General features: G+C 48.5%; 1 protein-coding gene across 2 annotated transcripts in view; it reads left to right on the top strand.

Annotated features, from left to right (window-relative positions):
• LOC136308639 (signal-regulatory protein beta-1-like) overlaps nucleotides 1–14811 on the top strand; it is a 30038-nt gene that overhangs the window by 6233 nt on the left and 8994 nt on the right. Inside the window, exons 3-6 of one of the 2 annotated variants that reach the window (XM_066236194.1) lie at nucleotides 3292–3612; nucleotides 4160–4489; nucleotides 5377–5486; nucleotides 6043–7338. In XM_066236194.1, the coding sequence (XP_066092291.1) occupies nucleotides 3292–3612; nucleotides 4160–4489; nucleotides 5377–5486; nucleotides 6043–6141 (860 nt within the window). In that variant the 3' untranslated portion in view covers nucleotides 6142–7338. Of the gene's footprint in view, nucleotides 1–3291; nucleotides 3613–4159; nucleotides 4490–5376; nucleotides 5487–6042; nucleotides 11726–14811 lie in introns of those variants that run through there. The other variant, XM_066236195.1, reaches the window with a different exon arrangement.

The following is a 14811-nucleotide window of genomic DNA, read 5'->3' as shown; positions in this document are numbered from 1 at the left end:
ACTCACAGTTGACTGACAGCCCTGGTGGGAGGAGCTGCCCAGAAGCTGGCACTCCCTGTGGCTCTGTCCGGAAGTCCCTTCTGTGATTCAGAGACTGACTCACACGCTGATGGCACATTGAGTGCGCCTGGGTCATCTCTGAATGTCACTCGCCCTGGAATAAGGTTTCCATGTGGGTCACCTTGCTGAGACAGCAAAAAGGCTCAGTTAGGGTTTTTGGCCAGAGGCTCTGGCTCTGAATCCTGGAAGGTCAGCACACAAAGGACCTTCAGTGCATTTATCCCAACACCCCCATTGGACAGATGGTCGCCTGAGGCTAAGAGGTGACAGGGGCCTTGCCCACGGTCCCATGGCCTGTGACTGAGGGAATTCCAGAAGCTGATCTGACTCCAGCTGGCTCCTTCCTGCCCCAGCACAGAAATCTCTTTCCATGGGAAACCCTGGTGTGGGCTCAGAATAAAAACAGAACCTAAACAGGGAGCCGGCATTTCTTCTTTTCATCGGTTTCCCTGGAGTTCAGATGCCCCAGCATTCAGACCCTGAGGCCCAAGGTGATGGGGGTCCTCTCCCACCTTCAGCCACATCTCCCCAGACCGAGTGTCCCTGTCAGCGCCCAGAGCTGCCTCCATACTGATCCCACTGTGGCCGCCCCATCTGCATTCCCAGCAACAGTGCTGAGGGGCCCTTTCTCCACATCCTCTACAAACACCTGTTTTTTCTGTTCATTTGGATAATAGCAATTCTAACGGGTGTGACGTGAAGATAGATTATTGTGTTTTGATTTCCACCTCCCTGATAGTGTGATTGAATATCCTTACAAGTACTCTTTGGCCACCAGTACGTTTTCTTTGCAAAAATATCTATTCAGATTACTGCCCACTTTTTTTAATTTTTTTTATTTATTCATTTTAGAGAGGAGAGGGAGAGACAGAGAGAAAGAGAGAGAGAGAGAGAAGACAGAGAGAGAGAGAAGGGGGGAGGAGCTGGAAGCATCAACTCCCATATGTGCCTTGACCAGGCAAGCCCAAGGTTTTGAACCGGCGACCTCAGCATTTCCTCTTTATCCACTGCGCCACCACAGGTCTACTGCCCACTTTTAATTAATTTTTTTGGCTTTCTCCTCCTCCTCCTCCTCCTCCTCCTCCTCCTCCTCCTCCTCCTCCTCTTCCTCCTCCTTTTCCTCCTCCTTCTTTTTCTTCTTTTGCTTTCAAATTTCATTTCTTTTTGCGAGAAAGTTGTATGAGTGCTTTATCTATTTTGGATACCAACCCCTAGTCAGATATGTGATTTGCAAATGTCTTCTCCATTCCATAGGTTTTCTTTTTATTTTGTGATTTTCTCTGTGGTTTAGACACTTCTTCGTCTGAGGTACTCCCACATTATTTTCCTCCTTTCTGCCTTTTCTTTTGGTGTCAGATCCAAGAAACCATCCTAAAGACCAATGTCGAAGGGCTTACCCACTATGCTTTCTTCTTCAAGAGTTTTACGGTTTCAGATCTCACATTCAAGTCTTAATCTGTTTTGAGTTGTTTGTGTATGGTGCAGGATCGTGGGGGAGTCTCACTCTTTCGCATGTGTCTTTCCATTTTCTCAACACCATTTCTTGAATAGGCTTTCCATTCCCCACTGTGTGTTCTTGGATCCTTTGTCGTAAACACTTTTCTTCATCTGGGTTATTGCACAGCAGCTGCGAGCAGCAGAATATTCTTACTGTTTTTGATACATTTTTGTTTGGCCTTCTTACTGCTTAAAAGCTAGTTGGACCGAACCATGCGATAACAGCCGTAGGTGATATTTACTAAGCAACTACTATGTGCCAGGCTCTTTGTTTTGCATACGTACTCACTCCTCTAACTGGGGTGGTGTTTTGACCCGCTGTGTACAGGAAACAGACACCGAGGCTCAAGGCTAGAGAACAGAGATGCTAAAGTTCATCAGTCCCGGGAGCGCTGAGCTGGGCTAGCTCTTCCCTCTCCCCCCTGGGTGCCCGTGGTCGGGCGATTCCTCTCTCAGTCCCGTCCCATCAGTGAGACCACACAGGGCCAGCCTCACAGGGTGCTGGGAGGTTGAAAACCCGAGGGGCTCAGAGGGATCGGCCCATCGTGGAGCCCAGGAGGCTCTCGATGAATTGTAACTATTCCTAGGCTCTCATCCCTCTAGTGACAGCCAGGATGGATGCTAAGGGTTTTATGACTTGCCTGATTCATGTAACACCCTCTTTCTGTATTCTCAAAATGTGTGATGAGTTTTAAGACACAAGTTGATTTCCAAGTGCCAATACATATAAACAGTGACTGTCTGCCCACTGTTGGAGAAGATGTTGGGTAATAATTAACAATCGGAAGACACCTTATAGGACCCTTCTGCAAGGAGACAGGGCTGTCACTGTTGACTCACAGATGTCTGGATGCTCGCAGGACGCAGGAGGTGTCCTGCCTGCTTTGTAGGCCTGTGTCTGTGTCTCTTCTCATTTTTAAGTAACGATTGAGAAAATTCATCATCTTTGTCTTTCTCAGCACTCAGGAACCTTGTGTTCAACCCAAAAATGACCCAAGAGAAGACCTCAGATTCAGAAAAATATCCCATCTCCCTCTGCTTTCGACTTTAAATTCAGGGGTGTTCACAGATTAGAGACCCTACAGGAATCTGGTGGAATGAATGACCATTCTCCAGTAAATCCATAAATACCTGCAGGGAGAGCTCTGGATGTAAACTAAGTGCAGGTTCAAGATGGAGCAGCGTTTGTTTACTATTGTGAAGCCTCTTCTGTTTGCTGAACGCAAATGTGCTTCCATGGCCCGATTTAACACTCACGGCAGCCGGGAGGGGAAATGTCAATGTCCCATTCCACAGCTGGGGAACCTGGGACATGTCCTGGCCACACCTCTCCACATTCGCCGGACTGGTTCCCACGTCCCCACTGCACCCTGCATGTGCCTCTGTAAACACTGGCTCTGAGGTGGACAGGATTCCGGGGGAGGCAGCTAGGAACAGTTACTATGAAGAGTGAGACCCATCGGTAATTCGTTCCTGAGCCCAGATGTGGGGAAGCCCCTGGAGAGGACAGAAGTGGACTTTGATTTCAGGCCTGGAATGGCATATGAGCCTGTCCCTCCCCCGGAGTGCATTGGGGGGTGGGTAGTGGGAGGGGGGGCACGATGACACGCCCTCCCAGATTTATCAGAGGGATAAAGCCCACTAACTACATGGGAAGGTTCTTAGCAGTGTCACCTGCTGATCGTTAGTGGTGATAATCACTGTCATGTTTATTTGTTTTATTCTCTTTTGAAGCCAAACCCTCTCTCCCCGTGGTTTCGGGCCCCACGGAGAGGGCCACGCCGGGGCAGACCGTGAGCTTCACCTGCAAGTCCCACGGCTTCTCCACCAGACACATCGTCCTGAAATGGTTCAAGAACGGGAATGAGCTCCGCGCCTCCCAGACCAGTGTGGACCCCGAGGGAGACAGCCCCTCCTACAGCGTCTCCAGCACAGCCAGGGTGCAGCTGACCCGGGGGGATATTCGCTCCCAGGTCATCTGTGAGGTGGCCCACGGCACCCTACAGGGAGACACTTCTCTCCGTGGGACTGCAAGCCTGTCTGAGACCCTCCGAGGTAGATGCCCCTCACGCCCAGCCCCAGTCCACACCTGGCCCCCAACCTGGAAGCCTGCCCCCCACACCGTGCTCTTTGCTTCAGGCCTGGGGTCACCTGGAATCTGAGTCCTGGGAGTCCTCCCATGTCCAGACCCCCGATTGTGCCCGTCACTCGCCACTGCTGAATGGCAGTTGCCAGGTGGACACCTGCCACATGCCAGGCAGTGTGCTCAGTAATCTCATCACTTTACCATAGCAACCGCGATTACCGAGCACGCACTATAAGCCAGGCTCCGGTGTGCTTGGTGATTTCATTTGTACAGTTATTATGCTCCGACTGCATGCGGGGGCTGGTGCTGTCACTCCTGTCCCCCTGAGAGCAGCAGCCTGTCCTTGAGCACCTACTGTGTGCAGGCCACTGTGCTTGCAAATTCATTTGTATGCACAGAGTCCCTGTGTCCCCCTGTCCTCTGTGACCCCAGTCCTGGGGTGGGGAGTGAGTGATGGAGCCCCACTCCGTCACCGGCCTGTCCCCAAGGTCAGAGCTCTGCCTGGTGCTCTTGCAGTTCCGCCCACCTTGGAGGTTGCCCAGCACCCTGTGCTAGAGAACTGGGTGAACGTCACCTGCCAGGTGGAGAACTTCTACCCCGGGCACCTGCAGCTGACCTGGTTGGAGAACAGAAACACATCCCGTATGGAAATGGGCTCGACCCGCGTAGAGAACAAGGACGGGACCTTCACCCGGACCAGCTGGCTCCTGGTGAACTCGTCTGCCCTCAGGGAGGAGGTGACGCTCACCTGTCTGGTGCAGCAAGACGGGCAGCTGGCGGTCACCAAAAACCTGACCGTGGAGGCCACTGCTCAGCAGAAGGGCCAGGGCACCGCGGCACCCTCTGGTGAGGCCTCCCCTCCAACTGAACCGCTTTCTAAATTTTATGATTTTTTCATGTTCAGGGTAGTAATTTATGCATGTGATAGAATACTCTAGAAATCTCTGGAGAGAATTAGAATTTTTAAGTGAGCTCCCTTCCCACAAAACCCACACTCCCACAGTGACCCCCGGGAAGAGTTTGGTACATGTCTGTGTGCATCTTTGGACACCTGTGGACATAAAGAAAGGGGAGGAGGGAACCATTTGTCAGAGTCCTGCCTCCGGCTCCTCCCCTCACAGTCCCGCCTCCACTGGCCTGTCAGCCCCTCCTCCTGGCTCTTACTTCTGTGGCATCTGTTGTCCAACACCCACATCCTTCACAGCGACAGACCCTGGGCAGACGTCCCCGTCCTCCAGAGGTCCCGGCTCCCACCCTGGATTCCTAGAGTAGCTGTCTGCTTTCTCTGGTCTGTGACAGTTCCCCTGCAGTGACCGTGTCCCAGGCTTCACCCTCCTCGGACTTGGTGGCCATCACCTGCCATGTGCAGAGATTCCATCCACAGAGTGGGCATCTCACCTGGCTGGAGAACTGATATGTTCAAGAGAGCCGACAGCCCACATTCACGCAGAACAGTGAGGGGTCCTGTGGCCTGGAGGGCTTGCAGTCAGTGAATGCGTCACTGCAGGGGTCCGAGCGGGTGCTCACCTGTATGGTGCAGCGTGAGGCGTGTCCCTCCATCCAGCCCGACTCCTACCGTCCACACCTGCCCACGCCACACCCGAGCTCCTGGGAGTGCACGCCAGCTCACCGCCACCTGGGAGCAGCTGAGTGTCCTCTGTCTCCTGAGTGGAGGAAGGTATTTAAACTCACAGAGCCCCAGGTGATGGCTCCTTCTGCCCCTTGGTGTTTAGGTCCTCAGACATCTTTCCTCATCTCTGTGGTTTTCCTCCTGGGCCTCAAGGTGCTGCTGATGGTGACTTTCACAGTCATCTACATCTGCAGGTCGCGGAACCTGCAGCAGGTGAGTCGGGGGTAAGTTGTATTCCTTGGGGAGGAAGGTCAGGCTCATCTTCATGGGCCGGAAGGAGGAGTGCAGGGTGGAACCCACGTAGTCACATGGTCCCGATAGCCTGATTCAGCCTAAACAGGAGATTCTAAATGCTTTTATATTCTCCAAGTGTCCTTGAATCTCCGGAGCTTCCAATCCTTTTTCATTGTGTGGTGCCCTTGAGTTTGACAGTTTTTAAATTGAATTTCTTGGTACCCTGGGGATGGTTGTCCAAGGAATGGAGGTAAGTTGAAGGTCAACACTTCGAGACCCAAATTGCCAGGAGTCCCCGATATATTATTCTATGATTCAGTTTTCATATCTCTTTGGAATAAGTAAGAAAGCATTGGTCCTGGCCGGTAAGCTCTATGGTAGAGCATCAGCTTGATGTATTGATGTCCTGGGTTTGATTCCTCGTCAGGGCACTCAGAAAAGTGCCCACTGCTTCTCCACCCCTCTCCCTCTCACTTCCCATTCTCTCTCTCTCTCTCTCTCTCTCTCTCTCTCTCTCTCTCTCTCTCTCCTGCAGCCATGGCTCAATTGGAGCAAGTTGGCCCCAGCCTCTGAGGATGGCTCCATGGCCTCCTCCTCCTCAGGCACTAAGAAGAGCTCGGCTGCCAAGCAATGAAAGAACACCCCCGATGGGCAGAGCATCGCCCTCTAGTGGGCATTCTGGGTTGAACCTAGTCGGGGGGCACATGCGGGAGTCTGTCTCTCTGCCTTCCCTCATTTCACTGAATAAAGAAAAAAAAAGTATTGCAAAGTCAACTAATAAAAACCATCAGGGGGATTTGGAGGTGCTGACTCGTGGTGAAGATGAGTGTGGGTACGGAAGAGAGATCAGAACTCAGAAGGAGGTGTCGGGGTGCTTTGAGGAAGGCCTTCATTTCTGATCTCTGCATGAACCCAGGCCAGACGGAGTGCCTGCCACTTCACATGTGCTCATCCTTATTTGTGGAATTAAGGCAGGAATGACTGGATGATATATTTCCCTCCAGCTCCTCCCTGAGTCATGATATATTGCCTCCCGACCTTTGCGGGGTGCTCACGTCGGGGGATAGAAGCTGCAGAAACCGGTAGGTTTCCAAAGACCGTTGCCCTTATCTCTGTCCAAACCGCCTCCATCATGGACACAGTCCTTCCACACAGCCTCCGGATGTCCCTTCTCTCTGCAAATAAAGCCGAGTCAAGGAGGGACTCTGGTCTTGTGGACTCAGGAGTGTCTGAATGGACCCTGATGCGCGGACCTTCCTGGCCCTGCCTCCACCTACATCCTCCCTGATCATAAACAACCTTTAACGTTCAGAGCAGACTTGACTTGTTCTCAGAGCTTCTTTTGCAACTAGAATTTCATTTAAACACATAGATATCCAGAATCACTAAGCCGAATAAGCATTCTTGTATTCGGAACTATGTAATGAAGAATGTAAAAATGATCCATGGACCCATCATCTTATCTCTGGACAGTAGTAACAATTTTGCCTTATTGTTCTCTGTTTCCCTTGGGATACAAAAAAAACACAAACAAACAAACAAAAACAAAACTGTTCTAAATTGATGCTATCATTCTCCAGCAAGATTTGATCATTTTACAACCTATGGGTAAATCCTGAAGCAGTTTCGGATATCACTTCGCATGTCTTCAACTGTATCGAAATGGTGTTATACTGCATGCAACATTGTTATGCTTCACCTAGTTTCCTGTGTTTTATCATCGATATGTGAAGTTCCAGTTTATTAACCTTTCATGCTCTACAGCTGTCCGCTAGGAGATAGGCTGCCAGGTATTGATTCCTCCCCAGATTGTAGGGAAGCTTAGGTAATGTTTTGCTGGTACAACTTGGCAACAAAGGTTTGTATCTTTCCTTTCCCAGGGGCACGTGTGCGAGAGCTCCTCCTTCTCCCAAGGGGGGGCCACAGGCAGCGGTGTGGGTCTCCTTTGGGAGCTTTGGTTTTACCAAAAACTGTTCTCAAAATTTGTTTTATCCATTTTGCTCTTTCTATTGTGCCTTTGCTCTCAGTATATTTTGCTGGTGTGTGTGTGTGTGTGTGTGTGTATGTATTCCAGGTGGTAGGAATCCTCTTTCCTCCACAAGGACACATCGCCCGCACTCCCGGTTCACACTGCCACTGTTGCCACCAGTCAAGTTCTCACAAGCACCTGGGTCCCTGTATGAGCTCCCTGCTCCATTGAGCTGCTTGTCCATCCCCCGGTCACAACCAGCCTGTCTAACCAGGATAGCGTTAGAATCAGTTTCTATACCTTTTCTGGGCAGATCTTCCCAATTTTTTTTCCTTGTTGTAGTTGTTCCAAACGGTGTACTAGTCACAGCCCAAATCAATGATAGAATGACTTTGTCATGTTTCATGAGAACCGTATTAGAATTGTCATCTTATCACACTGAATTTATGTATTAATTCAGGCCAATTGATATCATTTCAATATTGAGTTTTCCCATTCATGGACATCATATACTCCTATTTTGGTATTTTATAATTTTAAATTCACAATCTTTTCTTTTCTGGATTTTTTTAAGCTAAGAAGCGGTAGGCAGAGAGATTGACTCCCACATATGATCCAACAGGGATTCACCCAGCAAGCCACCTACCAGGGGATGCTCTGATAATCTGGGGCTGTTGTTTCGTTGCTTGGCAACCAAGCTATTTTTAGCACATGAGGTGAGGCCATGGAGCTGTCCTCAGTACCAAAGGCCAACTTTCTCCCCTGTAGCCAAGGCTGTGTGAGGGGAGGAGAAGAGAGAGAGAGAGAGAGAGAGAAAGAGAGAGAAAGTGCGGGACAGGAAGACAAGCAGATGGTCACTTCTCATGTGTGCGCTGACCAGAAATCGAACCCAGGACATCCACATGCTGGGCCGAAGCTCTGCCACTGAGGCAACCATCCAGAGCCAAATTCCCAATCTTTTATGTTTTTTGTCCCCTAATGTTCTTAGGCATTTCTAAATAGAACTTCCTTTAACACTTCTCTGTACATGGAATCTGGAAAACTTAAAACCATCATTATCAGTGATTTTATACGACTGTTTAGCATGGTAATGGACTTTGATCATTACTCATGTCCAGCAAGCTGCTGAAACACTACTGCGAATAGCAAGGACATTGCTTTTATTTGCAACACTTACAACATCAATGATCTAGAATTAGTTTTTGCCTTCATTAGGGTTTCATGTACATGTGTTTTAAGACTGTAAGAGTTCTACGAATTTACCTGTGAAAACCGGAGTATCCCTGACCTCACACCGTTTTCCACCTGCAAGAGGCAACCGTTCCCAGCTCTGAACTGATGGCTTTAGATGTTACAGCCACACCTCCTCTAATGCACTCCTGTAGTGCGTCTTGATTTCTGACTCCTATGGTTTAATTTGCTCAGGGCGTTCTGTATGGACCTACGTTGCATTTCTCAGAGATAAATGCCTGGGAGTATAAATATTGTCAAATAATCCATGTGCTCTAGTAAAAGATGTGAAGAACTTTTCTTGTGTGTTAGATAGAGGTTGGAAGCACATGCAAGTTTGTCACAAACTTTGGTGGTTAGAAATTCTGGGTGCTGAGGGAGAACGGTGTGAAATTAAGAAAATAGACTCTTCTAGAAAAGAGGATGGGATCGGAAGGTCTCTTCAATGCTGATGGGAAGATCAGAGAGAGAGAGCCCCTGGTCTTTGCTTTATTATATAGCATAGACAATTAAAGCTTTTAATCCAATAAGTATCTCATACAAAGCCAACGATCTGAGGCATAAATTGGATTCCTTATAAGGGTGCACCACCCTACATCATGCAACAAAGGTGTGGAGAAATGCTTACTTTGAAAAGATCTTAGTATTAAAAGATTTTAGTATTAAAAGAGTGGAAAAGGCTCAGTCCCAAACCAAGCCTTAGGCTACAACGACCCCACCAGCCCACAGCCCGTCACCCACACAAGTGGTACCTGTTGCATCAGTAAAGGGTTGGAAGAGGAGGTCATTCAGGAGCGGACATTCAGCTCCATCTCAACACTGATCAGGCTCTGGAGTCCCCTCCGCCTTCCTCAGCGGAGCAGCTCTCGGTAAAAGTGTTGGAGACTGGGCCCCGGGCTGGCTACACAGCCCTCAACCCAACCACAGACCCTTCCTGTCCTGGCCCCCCAGTGGGGCATCACCATGGAGACCAGAGGCCCCACGCAGGGAGGAAGCACAGTTTTCTGCAGGCCTGTCCTGGTCTCTCTGGGAACTAAGATGAGTAACTCCTCGCCCTGCATTGGCCTCTGCCTGACTCTGTTTCACAACGGAGAAGCAGGAACGGTCCGGAATCTGGCAGCCCGTGTTTCATCCCGTCCTCCGCACTTCCTCCTGTATGACGGGGCGGGGCTCCCCTCTCACCCAGCAGAGAGTCCGGGTTGTCCCAGCCCGCACCAGCTCCCGCACCCGCTCCTGCGCCCGTCCTGCGACAGAGCCGGCTCCTCAGGCCTCAGGATGGCCGTCCCTGCCTCCTGGCCCCGCGCTCCTCCGGGCCTGCTGCTCACTCTGCTGCTGGGCCTCCCAGGTGAGCGTGCGGGGCTACAACCTTCTCCTCTCCCGGCCCCTGGACCTCCTGTTGCCCCAGAGATTTCAGGGTTCTGGGAGAACGTGGGTGTGTCACGCAGGGCTGCAGAGAGGACGCCGGGCAGGTCATTATCTGAGGGCCTGGGATCAGGGACCCGGGCATGTTCTCCGTGGGTCCATTGCCTGCACCTGGTCACCAGAGGTGTCAGAGCAGAGGGTGGTGCAAACCACAGCAGCAGCGTCTGACCCTCACAGCGTCCCTGTGGGAGAGCTGTGGCTCTCATCCCGCATTTACAGATGGGGAAACTGAGGCAGAGAGCGTAACGTGTCCTCCATTCTCACCCTTATCAGCAGAGCAACCGGATCGAGTCTTGGCCACCAGCTCCCGGGGCTCCTTGTTTCAGCCCTGTCGTGCTGCCTGGCCTGGCAGTGCTGACCGATCACAGAAAAACCAGTAACCCAGGAGGAGGAAACTCAGGAGCAGTAGCCTCTCCCTCACACCACTCAGACCAGAAGCTAAACTCCGCTCTTTACTCGGGAAGTTCTGTTAATTATATGCTGCAAGGTTCCCATGTACCAAGTGTGTGACTGGGGGTTCAGTATGCGTCATTTATTTAATCCTCAAAACAACCTGTACTGGCCAGCAAGGACACTTCCATACACATTTGTGATGGGTGTATGGAACTCACTGTGTGTGAGTGTGTATGAGTTGGTGTGAGGGATTTTATTAAAGCCTTTCCTTTCTATTCTCTTCCATTTTGTTCACTCTGCATGAAATGCACATGAACAGATGTTTAGGCTGTTGGTCTTTCTGTTTGTCTGTCCCTCAGACACCCGCCCTTCTTGCTACTTCTCCAATCTTACCCCTCTCCTCCTTAAACTCTTTTTTTTATTATTCATTTTTTAGAGAGGAGAGGGAGAGACAGAGAGAGAGGAGAGACAGAGGGGGGGGGAGGAGCTGGAAGCATCAACTCCCATATGTGCCTTGATCAGGCAAGCCCAGGGTTTCGAACCGGCGACCTCAGCATTTCCAGGTCGACGCTTTATCCACTGCGCCACCACAGGTCAGGCCTCCTCCCTGGTAAGAGGAGGAAAATGGTCCATCAGTAGATGCATGAGTAACAAAAAATTCTGCACATACATACAATGGAGTATTATTTGGCAATAAAAAGGAATGAAATCCTGACATTTGCAACAACATGGACGGACAGAAGGCTGTTCTCCTAAGGGAAAAAAGTCAGAGAGAGAGAGAGAGAGAAATACCAGATGCTTCACTTATCTGTAGAATCTCAAAAGAAACCAAAACCAATGAATATGCAAAGCAAAAGAGGAACAGATGCGTATTCAGAGAGAACAGCTGGGCTGATAAAGGGGAAGGGGGGGGGGGATGAGCAGAAGTCTGTGCTTCACTATCCTGCAGTCTCCACCATGCCAGATGAGGATGAGGAGGGAGACTGGGGAGATGGAGACAGAGAGCGCTGCCCTGCGCTCTAGATCTGTAACCATATCCCTATCCACACCTGTCCTCGGATATCCGGACAGACCGCAGGGCGTCCGGAAGAATGAGTAATAATTCTATCAGTTCTCCCGCACTCAGCTCGGGCAGGTCCCATAGCTGTTACCTCCTGTGGTCATTTAACCCGAGGTGGAACCTCTTGTCACCGGTACCGTCCAGGTAAGAAAATAAAAGCCCAGGGAGGTTCAGGGTGACTCAGCGGAGAATGGTGAGCCGTGCTCTGAGCTCGGGCATCTGATTCTAGAGCCCACAGATTTCCTCTGCCGTCCTCAGGGCCTGCAGCCCCCTGTCCATCCCGTGGGTCACTGTGAGTGGGGAAGGGAGGGTGTGGGGACAGGGGTTGGTGGTTTCATTCTCCTGGGCTCTCTGCTTCCTGCATGTGTCCCATTCCTTCCTGGGATTTTTTGCCGAGTCCTCTTCTAGGGGGACGTAGTTTCTGCATTGTTTCCACAGATTTGCCCGTGTACAATAGACATCACGACCTCAGGGAGGTGTAGCACTGGGAGTGCACACGTCACACGTATATTTATTGGATAATTATATGTGGAGGACCTGTTACAGGAACGTGGGTGTGTTGTTAAATAAAAGAGACAAAGTAGCCGCGCCATGGAGCTTCTGTATTAGTAGAAAAATGACAATAAACAATAGGCATAATAAGTAAGTGAATAAGATAACATATTGGAAAATAATAAGCATTAAGGTGAAAAATTAAAGTATTGCCGGGTAGGAGAATGGGGGAATCTGTGAGATGGGTTGTATTTCAAACAGGGTAGTCTCGGGGGTCTCACTGTAATGGGGAAGTCTGAGCAAAAATGAAAACAAGGTTGGGAATCTAATGAACAAAGTAAACAAAGTAGTAACAGACTCACATACTGAGAAGATACTGACAGCTGTGGGGGGGGGGCAGGTTGGCTAAAATAGGTAAGGGATTAAGCAGCTGAGTTGTGTGTTGATTTTTCTCTGCCACAAAGTTGCTGACATCATTGGTTAGCGCTGGCAGTGTGTGAGTGTGAAATCTTTAGAACTGCTACATATAACGTCATGTCACGTGCAAACAGAGATAGTTTTGCTTCTTCCTTTACGTGTCAAACAATGCTTTTTATTTGTGGTTCTTGTTTCATTGTTTTTTTCTGAAACTTCCAGGATTGGGTTGAGTATTCATGCTAAAAGTGCACATCCCTGTCTTGTTTCTGATATTAGAGAGAAATTTCGCTACCAGACTTTCACCATCAAGTACGATCTTTGCGGTAGGTTTTTCACAAGATTTCTGTGGACATTTCCATCTATTCTAACTTACTGATTGTGTTTATCATGAAAAATGGTGACTTTCATCAATTGCTTTTTCTGCAGCAAGTGAGAGAAGTTTATATATTTTTACTTGCCATCCTGTTAATGAGATATATTACACTCTTTGATTTTCACATGTTGAACTGCCCTTACATTGCAGGAATAAACCCCAGGTGGTCACATCATATAACTCTTTTCACATGATGTTGAATTTGGTTTGCTAATATTTGGCTGAGGAATGTCGGACTGAGATTGATGTAAGGTATTGGTTTGTAGCTTCATTGTTTGTGTGTGTGACAGAGACAGAGAGAAAGACAGAGAAAGGGACAGATAGGGACAGACAGGGAGGATGGAGAGAGATGTGAAGCATCAATTCTTGGTTGCAACACCTTAGTTATTCATTGATTGCTTTCTCATATATGCCTTGACTGGGGGTGGGGGGTGGGACTAGAGCAGAGCAAGTGACCCCTTGCTCAAGCCAGTAATCTTGGGCTCAAGCCAGTGACCATGAGCCAATGTCTAAGATCCCACCCTCAAGCCAGTAACCACGCCCTCAAGCTAGTGAAACCGTGCCCAAGCCGGCAACCTGGGGGTTTGGAACCTGGGTCCTCCACATCCCACTTCGACGCTCTATCCACTGTGCGACCAAGTGTAGGTCTGTAGCTTTCTTATTGTGCCTTCATCTGATTTTCATATCCAGGTGAGGATGGCTGAGAATGAGTCTTCGAATGACTCCTAATGAGTCAAGAAGTCTTCCTTCCATTTTAATTTTTTGTAAGGTTTGAAGAAGATTAATGTTCGTTCTTAATGTTTATTCGAATTCACCAGTGAAACAAAACAGTTCTGGATGTTCCTTTGTTGGATGATTTTTTTTTTTTTTACTCTTAATACAATTTCATAACCAGATACAGGTCTATTCATATTATTTATTTCTTTAAAGTTTATTCTTGGAAATGTATGTGCTTCTAGAAATTGTCCATTTTATCTGGCTTATCCAATTTCTTGACGTGCAATAGTACATACTACACTTCTCTAAATTCATTTTATTTCTGTGAAGTCATTAGTAATAGCCTTTGTTTATTTCTGATTTTAGATACTTGCTTTTCTCTTTTTTTTTTTCAGTCCACGTAGCTAATTGTTTCTCAATCTTGCAGGTCTTTTTTTAAAAAAAAAATATTAAGATTCCTATTTCTTTCTTTTTTTTTTTTTTTTTTTTTACAAGACAGAGAGTCAGAGAGAGGGACAGACAGGGACAGACAGGAACAGAGAGATGAAAACCATCAATCATTAGTTTTGTGTTGTGACACCTTAGTTGTTCACTGATTGCTTTCTCATATGTGCCTTGACCGTGGGCCTTCAGCAGACCAAGTAACCTCTTGCTCGAGCCAGAGACTTTGGGTCCACGCTGGTGAGCTTTTGCTCAAACCAGATGAGCCCGCGCTCAAGCTGGCGACCTTGGGGTCTCGAACCTTGGTCCTCGGTATCCCAGTTCAACGCTCTATCCACTGCGCCACCACCAGATCAGACACACTTTTCCTTCTGATGAGTACTTTGAGCTATTCATTCTAGGTGTTGTTAGATTCATTATTATTGGTAATCATTTTATTTCTCCTTCTTGTTACTGATTTCTAGCTTTATTTGCAAATTGTTCTTACCAGGGCATTGGTACCACAGTCCTTCTTTCAGATTCCAATAATTGTATGTGTTGTCATCTAACCTGTGTGACAATGCCACATGTGTAGGTTTTTGTTATGACAATGGTTTCTGTAGTAGTGAAGAGATGCGTGTGTGTCGTTGACAGAAAAACAACCTCCGAATACGGTCCATGTATGAATACCCAGTCCCTGTGCATGTATTACTTTATATACAAAAGACATTTAGGAAAAGTGAGTAAGTTAAGACTTCAATCTTGAAACACTATACTAGATATTCCAGGTGGGCCCAATATACTCACAGGG

The sequence above is a fragment of the Saccopteryx bilineata genome, chromosome 6 (genome assembly GCF_036850765.1).
Source record: "Saccopteryx bilineata isolate mSacBil1 chromosome 6, mSacBil1_pri_phased_curated, whole genome shotgun sequence".
NCBI classification, from domain to species: domain Eukaryota; kingdom Metazoa; phylum Chordata; class Mammalia; order Chiroptera; family Emballonuridae; genus Saccopteryx; species Saccopteryx bilineata.
The sequence above is the reverse complement of the archived record's forward strand: the minus strand, read 5'-3'. Positions and strand labels throughout refer to the sequence as shown.